Here is a 22,500-nt window from a genome sequence, read left to right as displayed (position 1 = left end):
CAACAATGAATGAATGAATGAATAAATAAATAGGTAAATGAATAAACAGATAAGTACATACAAAACTCAAAACCTGTGACATTAAAAAAAACCCATGATACAGAAAAAACAAACAAACATGTGATAAACAATGCGATAAAGATCTGATACTAAAAGCATCGTAATAAAGATCTAATACCCCTCCACCCACCCACCCAGTATGAAAAGCCCAGCGATAAAGATCTGATACTAAAAGCATCGTAATAAAGATCTAATACCCCTCCACCCACCATCCCATCCACCCAGTATGAAAAGCCCAGCGATAAAGATCTGATACTAAAAGCATCGTAATAAAGATCTAATACCCCTCCACCCACCCACCCAGTATGAAAAGCCCAGCAATAAAGATCTGATACTAAAAGCATCGTAATAAAGATCTAATACCCCTCCACCCACCCACCCACCCACCCAGTATGAAAAGCCCAGCGATAAAGATCTGATACTAAAAACATTGTAATAAAGATCTAATACCCCTTCACCCACCCACCCAGTATGAAAAGCCCAGCGATAAAGATCTGATACTAAAAACATCGCAATAAAGATCTAATACCCCTTCACCCACCCACCCACCCACCCAGTATGAAAAGCCCAGCGATAAAGATCTGATACTAAAAGCATCGTAATAAATATCTAATACCCCTCCACCCACCCACCCACCCAGTATGAAAAGCCCTGCGATAAAGATCTGATACTAAAAGCATCGTAATAAAGATCTAATACCCCTCCACCCAGTATGCAAAGCCCAGCGATAAAGATCTGATACTAAAAGCATCATAATAAAGATCTAACACCCCTCCACCCACCCACCTAGTATGAAAAGCCCTGCGATAAAGATCTGATACTAAAAGCATCGTAATAAAGATCTAATACCCCTCCACCCACCCACCCAGTATGAAAAGCCCTGCGATAAAGATCTGATACTAAAAGCATCGTAATAAAGATCTAATACCCCTCCACCCACCCACCCAGTATGAAAAGCCCTGCGATAAAGATCTGATACTAAAAGCATCGTAATAAAGATCTAATACCCCTCCCTCCACCCATCCACCCACCCCTACCCCCCCAAAAAAAACCCTGCGACAAAGATCCAAACAAAACGGCAATGCAGACGTCAGACCTCCGCGCACAGCAAAGCCCAGGCTCTGGTTGGAGGCCCTGTGGAGGCGGATGGTGCGCAATCTCACACCTGGGGCAGGGGGCGTCAGGTAGCTGTACTCCATCTGGTGGCGCAGCAAGATCAGGGGTCTGCCCCGGAAAAGGAACAACAACAATAATGATACGCTGAGGAAGTTTCTAACGACTGACGGGGTAGACATTATGACTACCAAGTTAAACCCATCTCTCAGTCAAAGAAGGCTACTCACTTGCGTAGCTTTCGTCGGCGATCCGGCCGGCTTCTTTGACTGAGAGATCGGTTTAACTTGGTAGTCATTATAACAATAATGATAATAATAATAATAATAACTAGTATTCAAACAGCGCTACATCTTATGCAGAAACAAAAATCAAAGAGCTTTCACAACAGTCAGTCACACGCATGCAACAACAGACCATGTATCGTAACGAACTCGGGTGTGGGGCCAAGTATGGGGGAACGAACGGACAAACTAAATCTTATTTTACGAGGGTAAAGGAGTAAGCACAATGTGCTTGTTTACATCCAGCCCTCTGGTCAAAAAAATTAATGATAAATAGAAAAAAGAAAGAAAAGAAAATGACAGTCAAATTCACAGCTACATCAAAATCACATACACATGTACAAACATAAGTATAGATATTTATGAGCAATACAACAGCGCTATAAATGAATAACAACAGGGACAACAGGGGCGAGCTTTGGTGAAGAGCAGAAAGAAGAAGAGACAAGGGGAAGACCAAGGAGAGAGGAGAAGGCTGACCGAACAGACTTAGAATGAGTGGCATGGGAGCAATACAACAGAAAATATGGTGCAGGTGGTCGGGTAGCAACCAAAAAAAAGAAAAAAAAAAGAAAAAAGAAAAAAAAAGTTCAAAAAAAAAAAAAGAAGAAAAAAAAAAACCCTGAAAAATTATAACATTCATACCTTTATACACACACTCTGCCAAAAAGTGCTTTCTTGAACAGTTATGTTAATGACCTATCAACATTGCACAGACTCTCTCTCTCTCTCCCCCTCTCTCACAAAAACACACACATACATATGTGCAGGTATACATGTATCTGTTCTTTAACCACCCTTCACCCTCCCCTCCCCCCTGCCCACTCCCTTTCTCTAACTCCACCCCTCAACCCTGTTTTTTTCCCCTTTTCTCTTTGAAGTCTAATATTACTTAATTAAAGAGTGAAAACATAAAACCGAAGACAAACTGACACACGCACACACACACATACACGCCAGACACACGAAACCATTTCCTTCCAGTCTCATAAGAAACTAAAAAAAATAACTATGACCACAGCTGTCACATCCATCAGCATCCCCCCCCCCCCCCCCCCCCCCCCGACAACCTCCCTCCCTTGCCTCTTCTTCGTCTTCAGTTTCTCAAGTTTAGAGTTATGCATGCGTGTGAATGACTGGTTTGAAAGCGCTTTGATTTGTCTCTGCACAAGATTCAGTGCTATATAAATACTAATCATTATTATCATCATCATTATTAGGCCCAACACTCAGCTTATATCACAGACTGACATAAGTTTATAGTGGTGCCAACAGCAAAGTGAGAGCTGCATTATCAATGGTGCCAACAGCAAAGTGAGAGATGCATTATCAATGGTGCCAACAGCAAAGTGAGAGATGCATTATCAATGGTGCCAACAGCAAAGTGAGAGATGCATTATCAATGGTGCCAACAGCAAAGTGAGAGATGCATTATCAATGGTGCCAACAGCAAAGTGAGAGCTGCATTATCAATGGTTTCTCCACTGCAATGGGAAATCATTTACAGCTTCGTCTTTTGTGAAGGACTATGACTCTCAAATTATGGAAATACTGCACTGGCTCTTAGTGCTGCAGCCTTGGGGGTTGGTTGGCCTTTGGGAACCACCTCAACGCCGACTGTCCTAAGACCCTCTTGGCTGAGAGAGTGGGGATGTAACTTGGGCAAGACACTCTCCACTATAATCAAATTCAAGCCCACATAGTCGGGGCAGCAGTTGCCTCCTCTGCTGTTCTGGTGGTCATAGTCGGACACGGGAGCTGAATGATTCATGGGAGCTGAATGCAATGGACAGACCAAAGTGGCATTCAGCTGTCCACAAAGGCGCCAAATCCTGTGAGGCCAACAGAATCGCTGCAGCAGAGCAACGCAGACAGGCCAGGAAAAGCAGTGCCAGCAAGTCCCCGACAGCCGCCACCATCCCCTGTCCACACTGCGTCAGAACCTTCCGGGCGCGGATTGGCCTGACCAGTCATCTGTGCACCCACAGATCCCAACCCACCCACCCCCAGGATGACTAGATGGTCCTCGTCGATCCCGACGGACGAACCACACAGTCGGACACGACGGACTATCATACATTATTACTATAACCAGGGCCTCACCTGATGAACTCGTACAGCTCAAGTTTGTCTGGCTCGTCAAGGACCTGTCGCAGGTCCCCCAGCAGCTGATGGAGTTTCTGTGACCTGGTCACACACACACATTACATACATATACATCATTCATTATCATCTGTTCAGTGTGTGTGTGTGTGTGTGTTTACATTTATTTGCTTATTAGTTCATTTATTTATTATCATTATTGTCTGTTTATCTTATTTTTTCCCTGCATTTTATTTTACTTCATTATCTATCTGCTTACTTTTTGATGTTGTTTGTTCATTTATATATATATATATATTAGTTTAATGATGAATCCATTTATTTGTTTAAACACTTTCTTTTCTCCTTAAGGCCTGACTAATCACGCTGGGTCAGGCTGCTGGTCAGGCATCTGCTTTTACATTTTTCAAGGGATGGAGGTTATGGGACTTTCTTTTTTCTTCTGTGTTCATGGGCTTCACCTCCCTCCCACATGCACTCAGTGTGCTGGTGGGCGTTTCCATTCATGACCATTTTTACCTTGTAGGCAGCCATATTCTGTTGTCAGGGGGGTGTGCATGCTGTTGGGTATGTTTTCGTTTCCACTACCCACACTGATCGCTGACATGGACTACAGGATCTGACTTACCTTCTGCATGCGTGTACACACATGAAGGGGGTTCAGGCACGAGCAGGTCAGCACACACACACACAAAATCTCCTCTTAACTCACCAGATGCACCAAAATTGAAGGGTCAGACTCAGGAAACATGGGTGACCACCCAGTGCTCTAAACATTTGACCACTGCTGCTGTCTTTTTAGCATTCATTTCCCCTTCAGAAAAAAAACCAAAAACTTTAAAGGGGTGGAGGTTAGGAAAACTAAAACGCTAAGTATGGTTAGATTAAATAGGCGCACGTGTGGGAATGGCAGATTTTTCCAAAAACAAAAATCATTAAAGCTAGTGTCCAGTGGCTGTCTGAGGCCCTTGTCTAATACAGGGGCAAAAACAAAACAAAACAAACAAAAAGCCAAAATGCCGATACATAAATCTGTATAATACAGAAAATCTGCCCAGGTTCTCAGATTCTGAAGCGTGTGAAGTTTTCTTCTAAAGGTTACCTGCATATTACTTTCCACTTTGATTGATATATTCAAAGAAAACAATGCCTTCAGTTTGGCCAGATTCATGTACGCAGCTGTCGCTGGAGATGGGCAAAAATCAGCAGGACACTCTCAATGCCACAGTGGCAGCAAATAATATGTTAGCCATGTGGAATATTAACATGTCTACCAGTTCCAAGCATCTGTTCTGATATGCATGTGTGTGTGTGCGTGCACACACACACACACACACACACACACAGAGTGCATGTGCCCATGCACACACCACACATTCTTCCCCTAAAAAAAAACAAAGAGAAGGAAAAAAAAGGCAAAATATTCACAATGTGCACAGCAGCCAAGTGGTTAGAGTGTCCGACTTTCCATTCAACAGTCCTAGGTTCAAACCCATTATCGGCAACTGACAGGTTATAGATGGAAATTGGTTTATACAATGTCCCAAATCAACAGATGTGCAGAACTGTAATCACCCTACTCCCTTTGTGTGTCTACATTATATGCAGAATATCAGATATGCATGCCAGTGTTCAGTAACAGAAAGATGAATAAACCCAGCATGCACACCCACGAAAATGGAGTATGGCTGCCTTAAAACGGCAGGGAAAAAAACAGTCACACCTATAAAAACCTGCTCACAGAAAGTTGCTGACCATGAACACCGAAGAAGAACAGAAAATACCACCAACCTTCCATGCAACATACCTGTCAACAACAACTAACCTGCTCAACAAACGAAAAAAAAACTTGCTCCACACTCAAAATCGTACCCCCCTCACACAACTCGAAACAACAGATTCTCTGCTCCACTCCTGCCCTGTATACTGAAAGTCCATGTAACTGTGCGCAACCTTCCTGTGGTAAACGGACAGGCGATCTACTACGTTATCAGTAAAAACTGGCATGCTTTTTCTTCTCCTCCTTGGTTCAATACACACACAGCTGCTGCACCCAAAGTGTTCCTAAGGCAACAAGGTACCCAATCAATATATAGGAAATTGTTAGGTCCTGTCTATGTATGTATATCGCCTTGCCTTCCCAATCAATATGTAGGAAATTTTTAGATCCTGACTGTATATATCACTGTCAGCCATCATGTACATAGATCTGCAAGCTGATTAATCCTATGTGGTTTTGTGTGATGTTCAATAATAAATTGATTCCTGCATATTGAATTCTGCAGTAAGTGTGTGTGTGTGTGTGTGTGTGTGTGTGTGTGTGTGTGAATGGGGGTGGGGGGAGTGCATTCAGGTCGAATTGTATGTACATTTCTCCATGCTTGTGTGTGTGTGTGTGTGTGTGTAAGTGTGTGCACGTGTGCTTGAGCCCACGCATGTGCATGCATGCATACATGAATGTATGCATGTGTAAGCACACACACACACACACAAGACAAACATGACATTGCAGTAAGATTTTTACAAGCATGAGAATTTGATACCAAAAATTAAACCACACAGAACAAACCCATCAATATGAGAAGTTTTGGGGTATGTTTCTCTGCGACTTTTATTTACAACTGCAAGCTGATGAGGATGCTAAACAGCTCTGGCTTCAAACTGTGCATCTGTTACATGCTTAAGTTTCTGTATCTCAGGTGCTTGCCTGAAAATAAAGACAAAGGGTGAAGGGGGGAAAAGGAAAAGAGCTAGGCTGATGCAATATGTGTTTAATTATTTGAAATCTATGCTCTCTGTGTTGCACATTCAAGACTAAAATATGTATGTGTGTCTTTACGTATGTCTTGATTTAGTTTATGTACGTACGCATCCAATAGCGAAACGAAATCCATCTTTGTATACTACATCAAAATGAATGTGTAATAATGTGCTTTTGAATCACTAACCAGATGACCTCTTGAGTCACTGTGACAGAACTGTAAACCCTAAGATGGAATTTAAAAAAAAACAAATTCAAGACAAAAACTACTGTCCAGTCTTCAAATAGCCAAAAACTAATTTTCCAGCACACATTGCTTCTGCTGGTTTTTGCTGTGTGTACGTGTCAAACGGAGGGCACCGTGGCAGAGTTGGTTGGGCACTGGATTTATGAACCCGTGTTCACCAGTCATCTGGGTATGAGGCTACATTTCATTTCAGTATGGTGACGCGTTCTTGGGAAAGCCATTTTATTCCTATTCTGTTTGAGGCCACATTTCAGCATGGTGACGTGTTCTTGGGAAAGACATTTTATTCCTATTCTGTTTGAGGCCACGTTTCAGTATTTTGATGTGTTCTTGAGAAAGCAATTTTATTCCTATTCTGTTTGAGGCCACATTTCAGCATGGTGACGTGTTCTTGGGAAAGACATTTTATTCCTATTCTATTTGAGGCCACGTTTCAGTATTTTGATGTGTTCTTGAGAAAGCCATTTTATTCCTATTCTGTTTGAGGCCACGTTTCAGTATTTTGATGTGTTCTTGAGAAAGCAGTTTTATTCCTATTCTGTTTGAAGCCACATTTCGGCATGGTGATGTGTTCTTGGGAAAGCAATTTTATTCCTATTCTGTTTGAGGCCACATTTCAGCATGGTGATGTGTTCTTGGGAAAGGCATTTTATTCCTATTCTGTGTGAGGCCACATTTCAGCATGGTGATGTGTTCTTGGGAAAGCCATTTTATTCCTATTCAGTATTCTATTTGAGGCCACATTTTGGCATGGTGATGTGTTCTTGGGAAAGCAATTTTATTCCTATTCTGTTTGAGGCCACATTTTGGCATGGTGATGTGTTCTTGGGAAAGGCATTTTATTCCTATTCTGTTTGAGGCCACATTTTGGCATGGTGACGTGTTCTTGAGAAAGCAATTTTATTCCTATTCTGTTTGAGGCCACATTTTGGCATGGTGACGTGTTCTTGAGAAAGCAATTTTATTCCTATTCTGTTTGAGGCCACATTTCAGCATGGTGATGTGTTCTTGGGAAAGCAATTTTATTCCTATTCTGTTTGAGGCCACATTTTGGCATGGTGATGTGTTCTTGGGAAAGGCATTTTATTCCTATTCTGTTTGAGGCCACATTTTGGCATGGTGACGTGTTCTTGAGAAAGCAATTTTATTCCTATTCTGTTTGAGGCCACATTTTGGCATGGTAACGTGTTCTTGGGAAAGGCATTTTATTCCTATTCTGTTTGTGGCCACATTTTGGCATGGTGATGTGTTCTTGGGAAAGCCATTTTATTCCTATTCTGTTTGAGGCCGCATTTCAGTATGGTGATGTGTTCTTGGGAAAGCTATTTTATTCCTATTCTGTTTGAGGCCACATTTCAGCATGGTGATGTGTTCTTGGGAAAGCCATTTTATTCCTGTTCTGTTTGAGGCCACATTTTGGCATGGTGACGTGTTCTTGGGAAAGCCATTTTATTCCTATTCTGTGTGAGGCCACATTTCAGCATGGTGATGTGTTCTTGGGAAAGCAATTTTATTCCTATTCTGTTTGAGGCCACATTTCGGCATGGTGATGTGTTCTTGGGAAAGGCATTTTATTCCTATTCTGTTTGAGGCCACATTTCAGCATGGTGATGTGTTCTTGGGAAAGCAATTTTATTCCTATTCTGTTTGAGGCCACATTTCGGCATGGTGACGTGTCCTTTATTCCTCCTTTCTTCACACCATCCAGGTGTGAATGGTGGTTACCTGACTTTTCGTTGGAGAAGGCTGAAATGGTGAAAGGCGAAGATTTGACCCTGATTCCCTTTTCCTAGTCCTCAGACACAGTGGATATGAATTCACTGCCCCGATGGCTGTAAAAGGTTATGGGACCTTTAATGTTTACCTTAATGTTAAGAGACCTGTCATTTTCACCTTCAAGTTATGGGACCTTTAATGTTTACCTTAATGTTATGGGACCTGTCATTTTTACCTTCAAGTTATGGAACCTTTAATGTTTACCTTAATGTTATGGGACCTGTCATTTTTACCTTCAAGTTATGGAACCTTTAATGTTTACCTTAATGTTATGGTACCTTTAATGTTTACCTTAATATTATGGTACCTTTAATGTTAACCTTAATGTTATGAGACCTGTCATTTTTACCTTAAAGTTATGGGACCTTTAATGTTTACCTTAATGTTATGAGACCTGTCATTTTTACCTTAAAGTTATGGGGCCTTTAATGTTTACCTTAATGTTATGAGACCTGTCATTTTTACCTTAACCCTTTCACTGCCAGGAAAATAAGATTTAAGTGAAATCTATTTGCCAGGGTTTTTTTTCACAAAAAAACGGGTATAAATTTTCCAAAAAATTCTGTGCTCTTTGTTATTGGAGAAAGACCCATAAAAGTATATATAACTTATGAAAGGCAAATGAATAAAGAACATAAAACACATGATGTTTTCCCATTTTATATATTTTTAGTGACATGCTGTTGTTTTGAAATCAGTGTTTTGTTTTTTGTCACATTTTCAACTTGTTCATTACAAACATTAGTCACGTAATTTGCACTAAATTATCATATTTTCTGGACAAATGGATATCTGCACACACAAAATCATACTAGAACAACCACAATAAAAAAAATTAAAAAGAGATAGATACACAATACATTGTGACTTCTCAAAGTGATAAAGTCGATGATCTCCAACCCCCTCCTCTTCACCCCTCTCACACGGTCACTTCGCGCTGGCTGAGTGCCAAGAAAATCGCTCACACTGTGTCCTGCTAATAATTCAGTCACTTTCTGTCGTCTGCTAAGGTTTGCACAGCCGGCATCACTCACTGATAGTCGTATCTTGGCCACTGTCTTGATTGCTCCCTTTATTTTCTATCAAATCGTCCTATAAATGTTCATCACTGTCTTCTTCAAATTTACACTTCAATTCTTTCTGAGCATCAGCTAAAGAAAGCAATCTTGGTTGATTTAGTTCGCTACGATCGCATGTCTTGAGCACGGCGTCAGTCCGACATATTGTTGAGCGAGTGGGGATAGGAGCCAGGCAAACACTGGGACAGTAACCCAACCAAAACGTTCAAATAAAGGACTGCCTCATGACATAGATGGGGTTTCTAGTTATGAATAGAATCCAGAAAGATTCCCCAAGCTAAAGCTACCAGCATTTTTGTAACAAACTGAGCGCAAAGCAGGGAAAAGTCAGAATATTTCGATGACAAGCTATCTCGTCATTGTGGCAGCGAAGCGTACATGCTTGCCATGACGAGTTATCTCGTCATATAGGCAGCCTAGGGGTTAAAGTTATGGGACCTTTAATCTTCACCCTAAGGTTATGGAACCTTTAATGTTTACCTTATTGAGCATGTCAAAAGGAACTGTGTGTCAAACAACTGGCTAGGGTCTCGCTTTTACTCTTCTTGATGTGATGAGAAAATGCTTAACACCACTTATGTGAAACTGCGAGTGTGATGTCACCATCCTCATTGGTTATGCAATATTCAGTGCCCAAAACCATGCTTCAGTCTGTTTTTATGCATGCATGGATGCATGTCTGGACCAAAAAGTAATGCTTTTGAATATTACAAATTTGTGTTGTGCAGAAACAGGCACCATTTGTATGTTCAGTGCAGAACTTAGCTTTTGTAAAATCACATGGAATCAACTTGTCGATTTATGTTCATCGTTCTATGTTATTTTGATGTTATTTGATCAATGATCTGAGCAGTAATTTGTTTTTTATTTCCAAATGTACAGGTCATGAATGTATCTGTAAACCTCTGTTTGAATAATGGGAAAAAACATCTGCGGGAAAAAAAAATATTTCTTTTACTTTCACAGGAGAGCAGCATTTGTTCCCCCAACACACACACACAATTCCAAAACACATTCGTTCTACTTACGACTGGTATCGGCGCAGGGCGTCAAACATGTGCTCTCTGTGTCCATTGTCTGGAATCAGTTCTTGGACCTGCCACCACAACCATTCCCATGGGTTAATTAACACACAGATGTCATGGTAACTTTTTTTTGTTATGCTCAGTTTCAAAGGAAGCGTCAAAGCGTCTGGACTAACCCACATACGTTAATCCACATCTGCTTTATTAAAAAAAAAAAAAAAAATTTTAAAGGGGTGGAAGCAGATGCGTAATCTCATGATGCTTTTGTGTGTGTGTGTGTGTGTGTGTGTGTTGACTGCATCAAGATTTTGCGCCTTATAAATATTATTATTATTTGTAGTAGTATTTTCATGTATTTATCTATTATTTTTTATTTTTTTATTTTTTTTTTTTTTAAAGTTTTGTTATTTTACTTTATCTATTTATTTATTCATTATTCATTTATTTTTTATTTTTTTCTCAAGGCCTGACTAAGCACGTTGGGTTACGCTGCTGGTCAGGCATCTGCTTGGCAGATGTGGTGTAGTGTATATGGGGTTGACCGAATGCAGTGACGCCTTCTTAAGCTACTGATACTGATACTGATACTTATCAGGCCTTGAGATATTACCTTTCTTCTTTCAAATGCTCACATTCAGTGCCTGATACTGATAATCAATAACCTTCTCTGATAATCAATATCGTTCTCCACCACAATGTTAATACCAAACATGGTAACTTTCAAAAAGAATATCAAGTTGTTGCCAGTCTCCTGTGCTCACAAGATGGAAAAAAATGAAAGAAAAGGAAAAAGTAGAAGAAAGCAATCAGCCCCTGAACACATTCATCAAACATTGTCATACAATGGCTTCCACAGAAAAAAAAAAAAAAACCCAAAAAACCACACACACAAAAAGACCGACATAACACAAACAATGTCACAAATAAACTTCCATAATACAGACAAGGTCATAACAATATTCACATGTCACAAACTAACAACCAATCACAGACCTAAAAACAAAAAAATCAATGACCAAACCACACACCCCCCCACCCCTGCACCCCCACTTCCCCTCCACCCACACCACCCACCTTGCCCCGCCCCCCACCCCCCCCCAAAAAAAAGACATCACACAGCAACTGAAACTGCCTTGAGAACACACACAAAACACCCACTGTGGCCAAGAACCAAGGGAACCATTTCTCAGTCAGTTTGTGGGAATAGCCATACAGGTACAGCCACTCGGGGTCATTCAGGATCGACCGATGGCCACCGTCGTCGTACTGCCACCGAACACAAACCACATTCCTCGACATGCATGAGAGACTGCCCGCATCACAGACGCATTCTCTCTTTGATATCTGTGTTCACTTCTTTTTTGTTCTCCGTGTCACTCATCATTTGCAAAACCGTCCCACTGGCAAGCTGTTGGCGTCTTAGAGCTCTCAAAAAAAGATCTGGTCCAGCCAGCACTTTTTTCCCCCCCATCCCGTAACTTTTTTCCCCCCCTCTCCTCTCACATGCAGTCAGCAGGGGGTGCTGTTACTTGCTGCATGTTCCTCATGACATTTCTGCCCCTGGTGGGTTTTTTTTTTTCCATTCTTTTCCACAAAGGTACTTGCATTTGTATTTCTTTTTATCACAACAGATTTCTCTGTGTGAAATTTGTGCTGCTCTCCCCTGGGAGAGTGTGTCACTACACTACAGCACCACCCATTTTTTTTGTATTTTTTCCTGCATGCAGTTTTTTTCCCCTATCGAAGTGGATTTTTCTACAGAATTTTGCCAGGAACAACCCTTTTGTTGCCATGGGATTTTTTATGTGCGCTAAGTGCATGCTGCACATGGGACCTCAGTTTATCGTCTCATCTGAATGACTGGTGTCCAGACCACCGCTCATGGTCTAGTGGAGGGGGAGAAAATATTGGCGGCTGAGCTGTGATTCAAACCAGCACGCTCAGATTCTCTCACTTCCTAGACGGACGCGTCACCTCAAGGCATTCACTCCACATATTTGGATACTCCACATATCACCTCATTCTCAATGACTATCATAAAAGAAAATACGGGAACAGATGCCTGCCCTACACACACACACCCAACATGCTGGTAAGGCCTTGACAGCCTACCATAGGTATATATAGTGCATGATACTAAAATGAAATAAGATAAAGGATCAACAAACAATAAAGAATGGTAACTTTCTCCATACACAAGGTACACAACTCCAAGTCAATGCTGCTGATGCTACCCCTTAAGCTTGCACACAGGCAAAAAACAACAACAACAGGTACACTGGAACATACCCATAAATATGCAGATGAATTAAAACAACAACAAAAAAATCTTCAAAATCAAATAAGAGTAATAACAATGGGCCCTGTTCAGTGAACTTATGCACACCCATGTATGCATGCACACACTGAGACACACACACACACGCACACACACACACACACACACATACACGCACCAACAACAAAGCGTTACAACATGACAGCAGGCAAGACAACAAACCGAGGACCTGTCACTTTACCCAACAGTCAACAACATGAAAATTGCCTGGGGGGAAGGTCTCACGTGGGTGCCAACCACCAATATTTCTATCAAACAGGTATTCAATAACTGCATGGGGACTGCACATCCAGGCAGGTAGCAGCTGTGCTGTATCATAAATATATATATATATATATATTGATAGAATGTATTGCACTGGTTTGCTCATGTGGCTTACATTTCACAACGATGGCATCACACCACTGCATCGAACGTTCCACTTTACATATAGACCCAACGGAGCATTTGGAAAGCAGTTGAAAAAGTTAAAAGAGGTGGGTATTGTGTATTTTGTGTTGATTCGTCTGTGTGTCTGTTCTGCTTGTGTGTGTGTGTTTGTTCTTTAGTTTAACGTCTTTTCACTGTAAGTGATATTAGACGAGGGAAGGAGAAAAAAAAATCGAGTGGGAGGAGAGGGGGGGGGGGGGGGGGAGGGAAATTACTGTGTACGCATATGAGTAAGTGAAAGTGTGTGTGGGTGTGTGTGTGAAAATTATTCATTTAAGTTTTGTTTAAAAAATAAACAAAAAATAAGCATACGAGTAAGTGAAAGTGTGTGTGTGTGTGTGTGTGATGTGTGTGTGGCGTGTGTGTGTGTGGTGTGTGTGTGTGTGTGTGTGGTGTGTGTGTGTGTGTGTGGTGTGTGTGTGTGTGTGTGTGTGTGTGTGTGTGTGTGTGTGTGTTTGTGTGTGGTGTGTGTGTGTGTTGCACACGCATGCTTCGTACAAGCCTGTGCATACATGTGCATTCATGTGCATGTGTGTATGCATTAATGCTTGTGTGTATGAGGGTTTCTGCATGCACTGGTGTGTGTGAGTGCATATACACAGATAGGGTGTGTGTGTGTGTGTGTGTGTGTGTGTGTGTGCGCGCGCGCGCGCGTGCGCGTATGTGTGTGTGCACTGATGTCAGGAGAAAAAAAAAGAAACTTCCAAGCAAGACTAAGATCTCTTGCACATGTCATGCAAAAAGATGGTACACTGTTATCACTCATTTCAAACTGCTCTTTATTCTTTCAGCAATAGCATATTGCTGTCAGCTTGCAAATGGCAAACCGGACTGATTAGCACACTGGGTTCGTCTGCTAATGTTCTTTTCTGCGCAACTTGGTCAAACACCCTTAGAAATTCAGATGAGGTGATAAACCGAGGTCTTGTGTGCAGCATACAGTCAGCGCATGTAAAAGAATGCACGGTACCATTAAGGTTGTCCCTGGCAAAACTCTGAAGAAAAATCCGCTCACATATGTGTGCATGTGCATGACTGAAGGCTGACTGATTCAAACAGGAAGCAAATGATGAGTGTGTATAGGCAGCTGTCAGTCGATTCTACCCAAGTACGCAGCCTGTTTAGCAAATGACTGTGTTTGCAAGGCACTTGAGAGTTTAGTCTCTGACTGAAAATGCGATATAAATACTACTACTTATACTAAAAATAACAATAATACTTACATGCATGTGTTATTGACTAACGTGATTCTTGATCTTCTGCTGATCATGTGTGCGCTTGTGCGGGAGTGTTAGTTTGCATATGCACATGCCTGTTGTCATATGGTGCACCTGATGCAAGCATGTTTGAATATGTACAGCTTTTCACTGCAATCGCCACAAGGTCCCAGCCTGAGAGGCGTGAGCATCAATCTGCAATATTACTATTATCATCATTAGTCATTCGGATGAGATGATAAACCGAGGTCCCGTGTGCAGCATGCACTTAGCGCATGTAAAAGAACCCACGGCAACAAAAGGGTTGTTCCTGGCAAAATTCTGTAGAAAAATCCACTTCGATAGAAAAAACAAATAAAACTGCACACAGGAAAAAATACAAAAAAATGGGTGGCGCTGTAGTGTAGCGACACGCTCTCCATGGGGAGAGCAGCCCAATTTCACACAGAGAAATCTGTTGTGATAAAAAAAAAAAAACAAATACAACAAAATACAAATTATCATTATTACTATTATTATCATAACAATTATTATTACTAATGTCATTATCATTATTATTCCTATCATCGTTGTTATCATCATTATCATTGCTATCATATTTCTGGCAGAGAAAAAGCTGGGAGGATGACATCAAGGAATGGACAGCCGCCTCTCATCACCACACTGAGGACAGCAGAGGACCGAACCAGATGGACGGACCTCATCAAAAAGTCATCAGCAGCGCCTCTAACGCCTACCGCTGGCTATAGGGCAAAGTGAGTATTATACTTCATTGCCGTTGTTGCTTGTGTCATTTGAAGAAAAAACATGAGAGGCAAGGCCTTCAAGACTCACTTGTGGCAAATTAAGTCCCCTAGCATTAATTACAGAGTAATTTCCCTTTTTTACTATCTGCACCAAAACGTTTGCAAAATAAATAAAAATTCCATGCTTAGCAAAAGAAGTTCCTGTTTGAACAAAAAATGATAATAATGACTGCTCTTGTTGTTGTGTCAGAATATCAGATCAAAGTGCCAAGTTTAGAGAATACAACAAATATAAATATAACAGTAAATGCAGATGGCATATAATTAGGCTTCATTATTTTATTTTTTTGTGCCCATCCCAGAGGTGCAATATTGTTTTAAACAAGATGACTGGAAAGAACTGAATTTTTTCTATTTTTATGCCTAATTTGGTGTCAACTGACAAAGTATTTGCAGAGAAAATGTCAATGTTAAAGTTTACCATGGACACACAGACACACACACACAGACAACCGAACACCGGGTTACACAAGTGAGTCAACAATTGTTGTTTTTTTTGTGTTTTTTTTCAGCCAGTTTCAACCCAAGGAGTGGTTGGCACTGGCAAAAAACAACAACTACAAACAACAACAACCCGTGATAAAAAATGATAGCTGGATACAAGAAGGAGTTAGTAAAACACATGACACTTGTACACTTGTCAAGAGTTGTCCCCCTTCATCTGTTTGGCAGGAGTGAGGACATGTTTTCCTCCTTCTCACTTGTATTTTTCTCATTATAACTGTTTTAAAGTAACACTGACACACTCACAGCGGGGAAACACACACACACACACACATACAAACACACAACTTTAGATTTTAAAAATTAAGTACCTTCATCTGGAAGTGCGCCTTATCTGCCATGGTCTGTGGTATTTCTTTTGCAGCCACAGAGTTTTTGAAATCCACACTTTTCTCGATTTTCTAATTTTGAAGCAGATCACCACAAGAAATTCCAGCAACAGAAGTTTTATTCCCACACTTTGACGAAAGTCACTTCAAGAAATTCTGATGGCAAATAAATTATTTCCACACTTTTCAGTTTCACGCCCACATAAGCAGAACTTCAGTTGTGGCAAAAATGTTAATGAAGACAGCAAAAAAACAAAATGTTGGGAGTAAAGTATATAATGTTGTGTTTGAACATACACACACTGTGAGATGTTTATCTTTTATTACCAATGGACTTAGTGTTCTACAGGTACACAATTGATACTGGTGCAGAGTTCTGTTGCTGTTGTTTTTCTCTGTAGAGCTCAAGATAGAGATCTTCTATGGTGATGCCTGCTATAAGAATTGTAAAGGAAACATTTTTTTTAAACTTGAATTCATACACAAAGAACTAAACCAGTTATTGGCAAAGCACCTTCTCATTAATCTCAGCAACGCAATTCTCATCACAATGAGTGAAGAAATTTGTCAGGTTAATTCAGTTTCTTTAACTCACTCGGGACGACAAGTTTTCTCCCTTGCTTTTCCCCACAGACGGCCCATTTGTAAGGGTTTGGAAAAAAATTACAAAAAATACAAAATACTGTGTAAGAAAATGAAACTTTCAGAACTGGTTTATTACGTGTTGAGCTATTACATATAAAAAAAAAAATCAAATTTCTCATCTTATTTTTACAGTTTTGCCATATGTAGAAAATACTGCCAATTTTTCACCCCGAATCACCATACCCATGCTCGCTTTCTGCATTAAATTCGCTTTCTTCTTCGTCATCATCCACCTCTTCAATGTCCGACCCTTCAGTTTGTAGCATTTCAAGTACTTCGGCAACCCTAAAACATTGCCGTCACTGCTTTGTTCGCTTCACAACATTCTGAGAAGCGGCCGCTTTGCTAACAGGCTGGCACGCGAGCAGACGACTGGTCAGTGACTTTGTCAGCGTGTGTGCGAGACAGGCCACACATCCCAGACTAACCAATCATACTGTTCGATTGTGGAGTGACCCAGAATAGCGCACTCTGCTTGGCTAATCACAAAATCAAGTGTACAGCACATGATGGAATTTTACTTTTGGAGAATGCTATTCCATTCCTTCGTCCGAAACCGAATACGTTTTGTGTAGGAATGCGTGAGCATTCCTTCGTCCGTAAAGAGTTAACTTTCAAAACCATGCGCTGGAGTCAACCACAATAAAGACCGTTAGTTCTTCTCAATTCTTTGTCAAAAACAATGGCATGAGAAAAGAAGTGTACAAGCTAGGAAATGTACTAACCCCCGTGCCTAATGCCAGCAGACTATGCATGTGCACTACCGATACAACACAGTCGTTTAATCACACAGAGGCAGGTAATGGCTAACATCACACACAGGCATGACTGACAAAGATAAGGAAAAAGATTGCATGTGCAAAAACCAAGTGGTTAGATCTGACGGTACTGTGTTTGAATCCCTATCACAGTTCTTTATGGGCTAAGAGTGAAGATTTTTCCAGGCGCCCAGGTCAACAACAAATGTGTAGTCCTGCTACTGTCTGAACCCCCTTCAAGTTCAAATGTACACATTAGATATCCAAGAATCAGTGTCAGCATTTGGTGGGTTATGGAAACAAAAACATACACTGCATGCACAACCCACGAAAATGGAGCATGGCTACCTATTTGGCAGAGCAAAAATGGTAACACAAGGAAAAGCCCAGTTGTACATGTATACGTATACAGTGAACTTGGGAACTGCAGCCCACAAACGCAGAAGGAGAGGAAGGAAAAGGACAAGACAGTAAACCCTGGTACTGCTGCAAGCAAAAGGTCGGCTTCTCACAGGCACAGTGATTTATTTATAATCCAAACCCTGGTGTTGTATTGATTACAACAGAGTCACAACCCAAACTCTGAAACCAAGGATGCCATCAACTGTGATGCAGTGCGAGTACTGTCAATAGTGCTATACCTAAGCCTATTAAGATTAATGACAAGCCTTCTGAACAGCTGTCAGTTTGTGTATGCACACATAATAATTATGGTCTTATGATGCATGTCAAATGCCATAGCAGACAACAGTGGGTCTTCTGCAAATAATCATGTTTCTTAGTCTTCTGCTTTTTGGTGTGGTATTCCAAGCCATTTATAATTTTTCAGTGAATATGCAACAAATATTTTGGGTGCTTCACCTGTTGCTGCTGTTCTTTTTATGTGGTTTTTTTTTTTTTTTTTAATAGAATATTCTTACTGCTAATATTTTTTTTTAATTTCTAAAAGACATGTATGATTTATGAAATTTCTAAACGCTTGAACACTGCACCAACCCCAATATTTCATTCCTAGAAATACATTTAAAATGTATGTTACTAATTTCTTCACTGTATCAATCCTACATCTGCTTCCCAGAACTACATGCATGCTGTTTGTAATATATTTGAATATTATTCATTATTTGAAAAGATCAAGACAATTGCCTGAGCATAGTGTATGTTCATACAGAACAGTGCTGCACATAAAACCTGTTTTCTTCTTAAATCAGTTGTGTGTCACCAGTATTTGTGTCACAGGGTGGGTTTAAAAACTGATTTGCTGAAACTATTCTAAATGCTCCATACTTGTATAGTTTACACCTGATCTGGTATTACAGGTTTTGCAGTATTACACACAGCTTTTCTAATACAACTGATTGCAAGGAAGATTCATCTTTTGAGTCTTAAAACTAAAAACGAATGAATAAAAAAACAAACAACGTATCATGAAAGTACTAATCTGATATCCAATTTCTACGGATAAAAAAAGACTGATCAAATTAATGAAAAATAGTGTTGTAAAAGCACATCAAACTTTTCATTTGTATGATTATTCTTCTCATCACAAGACAGCCTGCAAAGCACATAAAACTGCTGCTTTTTTTTAATTAAAAAAAAGTGAACAAGCACAAAACCGCAACAAGGAGAATTGTGTGGCAAAACAAAACAATTCCAACACTGCCCACAGCAAAGCCAGTCAACACCGGTCCACCAACAGCACACACAAATCCTTGGACAGCTAAAACTTCAAACTCCACACACTGACACAAACACACCACCTTGAATACTCCCCGACCCTGTCAATGAGCTCGCTAATTGTGGGCTCATGAAGAGGTGTGTCCAAGGCCTCAATTATTCAGCCCCTGATTACACGCACACACATACACAGAGACTGACAGGTCAGAAAGACAATCAGATGAGAGAGAGATAACAGCCCTTCCTTCTCCCCTTCCTTCAGGCAGTTTAGGGCTGTGTCAAGTTGAAACTTCAGTCTCTCTATCAGTGCTCCTTGTGTTTCACGTCCCCAGGGGATGGTGCACAGGATGTGATCAAGACCACAGACACATTTTCCCGAAAAGTGTTGAAATACAAAATGAGACTCCGTGGTCCTGGCGCCGTCAGTCAACACCTTCAAGAGCCGCCTAGATAAACACTGGAGGGGCCTACCTGGTCTGTACAACCCATCTTGTCAGAGCAACTGATTTGGTCTAGCCGCGCTCGCCACGCATGCAACCAATTCAGTGATAGTTCTTTTAGGATCACGAACAGGCCTCGGGAGAGGCCTAAACCGTTGTCAAGTCAAGTCAAGAGACAGAAGAACATCAATGGCAAAAATCAATGGCATCAATGCAAAATTTCACACACTGAGGTTCTTTTATACTGTCTTTTTTGGAATCTCCTGAACCATCCAAACAGTGAATGTTCTTTCACTTCATTGTGGTGCTGTTTAGTTATATTGCAGTTACTGGTACAGGCTTAGTTCTGATTGGGGTTTTGGTTTTCTGATATAATTTAAAAACTGAACATTAAGAATATGATGCAGATTTTCCTAATCTGACTGCTCAGATTATATTTCAGTTGATGCCCTCTGTATGTCTTTGTCTGTCTATATCTGATCCTTCTTTCAGTACCCTTTGTTTCGTTTGTTTTTCTTCCTGCATGTTCACACTTCTTGTACTTAAAAAAAACAACTGAACATTAAAAGAAAGAGAGAGAGAGAAAACAGATTCAGACAGATGAACCAGAAGAACAGTGACAGTCGGCTGTGGGCAAACAATCCTTTGGTGCAAGGGACATCATCAAGAGTCCAGATACAGACACAGCTTTTCTTAATGGATAACAATAATTCTGGGCAAACATTCTTTTGAGGGTGGGTGGGGAGAGGGTGTGTGGCCAGTGTGTATCAAAGCCCAATTCACACTGGCCAGTTTGACAGGAGCATGTGGGGAGTCCTTGGATGAGTGAAGGGGATAAAGATACGAGTAAGGGGGTGGGAGGAAGCAGGATGTCTTTATCCCTGGGCCTTACAGATAAATGAGAGTAACAATCAAGAAGAAATCAGCATTTTAAAATGAACATGTTAAGAAAAAAAATGCAAAAAGAACAATCAACCAAGCTGTATTTAACAACAACAACTCTCTGGCATCGAATGATATCATACTGCATTTATCCACACATATATCTAACTGAATATGTATAGCACTAGCAGGCAGGTCAGAAAACCATCTTGCTGGTGGTACAATGAACTACAGAACAAAGACACCCCATAAAACAGGACGGTTAGAGCCAGTAGTCATACTAATTATAGTAATGAAGGTGTGCATTGCACACAGCTGTTCCAGGAAAACAATGGAGGAAAGAAAAGACAACAGGTAGGGATGTTGTGCGTGCGCACACACACGCATGCGTGTGTGCACACATACACACACACACACAATGTCCAGCATAAAGAAAGAAAGAGAAGATGGATAACTAGCAAAATCCTGCATTCTTCTCTCTCTCTCTCTTCTTTTTTTTTAACCACCTGTTGCCAATCTCCTTTTTAAAAGACTTTTTATGTAGACATTTGTGTATCAAGGATTTTAATGTATCTGCCTGTAAAATTACCTTTATCACAAAAAATCATAATAGAATATCAATTGTTCTGAATAAAAATAAATATGTATATATATATATATACAGAGAGAGAGAGAGAGAGAGAGAGAGAGAGATACATATATATACCTACATACACACACACACATATATATATATGTAAATATATATATATATATATATATATATATATATATATAATGTACAGAAAATGTTACTTGGACTTTGCTGTACAACCTCATATTGCAACAAAAGGAAATTTTCTTCCTAAAATCAAGTTTGAAATAACATATTAAACATGACTGACAAGTGCAGACTCGGGCAGGGGTCTGATTTCTGTCCTGTGCAACATACCTACTCTGCCCAAGCAGAGAAATCAAAAGTATAGATGAATAGCCTCTTTTTAGTGTATTATCTCCCTTTCTTTTAAATACTTGATTCATATGCTGAATTCCTAAACAAGATTAAATCTTGCCCATTGTATCATCCAGCACATCCACCTTCGTCTGCTCGGATAAGTTTCAGTCAACTGCCTCTAATCTTTTAATGCGTATAAAAGCTCTTAATGGATGCCTGTCAATATGTTTCAAAAACAAACTGCCACAGATCTCCAGTACGTTCCTCTGTTAACCTGTTCATCTGTGAAAAGAATAGTCCATCTCTCTTTATCCTCCAGATTATTCAGACACCAAAAGGTAGAGTGTGATAACCAGCAGAATATATGACACATGAGAGCTGTAGGAGAAACACACACACACACACACACACACACACACACACACACCACACAGAAAGGATAGACAGAGAGAATCACACACACACACATACACACACACACACACACAGAAAGGATAGACAGAGAGAATCACACACACACACACACACACACACACACACAGAGGATAGACAGACAGAATCATACATATTCACACACACATATACACACTAACAGTGTGACCCTAGCCATCCTTACCCACCAAGCCATGTGAAGGCAGACAAGGGAAGGAGTGTTCAGTGTGGTTGTGTGTGTGTATCTGTGTGTCTGTATCCACTCTGAGCTTTGCTCCCAGCCTTGGGGGCAGCTGCAGATAAACACACCCACCGTTTGGTTTCAAGTTAAACGTTGTTTTTTTTTTTCGCAGCCATATTTTCTCTGTTTGGCTCTGCCCTTTCGCTTTGCTTTGCTTTGCCATGCGGTGTGTCAATGCGCTGGAAGCCTCCTCTCCCTCTTACAAGCTCTTGGTGGTGGTGAGTTGGATGTTTGTTTTACAATGTGGTCATTTGCGCAGGATTGTTTGGAGAACAATTGTTTTCTCAGGTAATCTGTCTCTCTGTTTCCATCTCTAGTTGTGGTGGGGTGGGGTGAAGGAATAGGATGGGCAAGGGGAAGGGCAGGAGGTCAAACTTTTTCTTTCTTTCTTTAAAAAAAAAAAATTGTTTATAAAGTTTC

The 22,500-nt window shown here is 40.6% G+C and overlaps 1 protein-coding gene and 2 long non-coding RNA genes across 13 annotated transcripts in view; 2 read left to right on the top strand and 1 right to left on the bottom strand.

Moving 5' to 3' along the window:
- Window positions 1–22,500, bottom strand: part of LOC143301586 (uncharacterized) — a 70,028-nt gene that overhangs the window by 39,863 nt on the left and 7,665 nt on the right. Inside the window, exons 1-5 of one of the 11 annotated variants that reach the window (XM_076615973.1) lie at window positions 19,235–19,387; window positions 16,054–16,506; window positions 10,452–10,519; window positions 3,561–3,644; window positions 1,157–1,284 (exon numbers count right to left, since the gene is read on the bottom strand). In XM_076615973.1, coding sequence (XP_076472088.1) covers window positions 1,157–1,284; window positions 3,561–3,644; window positions 10,452–10,519; window positions 16,054–16,083 — 310 coding nt within the window. In that variant the 5' untranslated portion in view covers window positions 16,084–16,506; window positions 19,235–19,387. Of the gene's footprint in view, window positions 1–1,156; window positions 1,285–3,560; window positions 3,645–5,385; window positions 5,540–10,451; window positions 10,520–11,606; window positions 11,865–16,053; window positions 16,507–16,899; window positions 17,072–18,990; window positions 19,388–22,500 lie in introns of those variants that run through there. The other 10 variants (XM_076615980.1, XM_076615978.1, XM_076615979.1 and 7 more) reach the window with 10 other exon arrangements.
- On the top strand, window positions 13,193–20,260 carry LOC143301588 (uncharacterized). The gene is made up of 3 exons (XR_013057814.1): window positions 13,193–13,262; window positions 15,041–15,187; window positions 19,484–20,260. It is a non-coding gene; the product is annotated as an uncharacterized LOC143301588 (long non-coding RNA).
- Window positions 22,105–22,500, top strand: part of LOC143301587 (uncharacterized) — a 14,214-nt gene continuing 13,818 nt past the window's right edge. The window contains exon 1 of the long non-coding RNA XR_013057813.1: window positions 22,105–22,298. This is a non-coding gene — a long non-coding RNA (uncharacterized LOC143301587). The remainder of the gene's footprint in view (window positions 22,299–22,500) is intronic.

This window comes from Babylonia areolata, chromosome 27 (genome assembly GCF_041734735.1).
Source record: "Babylonia areolata isolate BAREFJ2019XMU chromosome 27, ASM4173473v1, whole genome shotgun sequence".
Taxonomy (NCBI): Eukaryota; Metazoa; Mollusca; class Gastropoda; order Neogastropoda; family Buccinidae; genus Babylonia; species Babylonia areolata.
The sequence above is the reverse complement of the archived record's forward strand: the minus strand, read 5'-3'. Positions and strand labels throughout refer to the sequence as shown.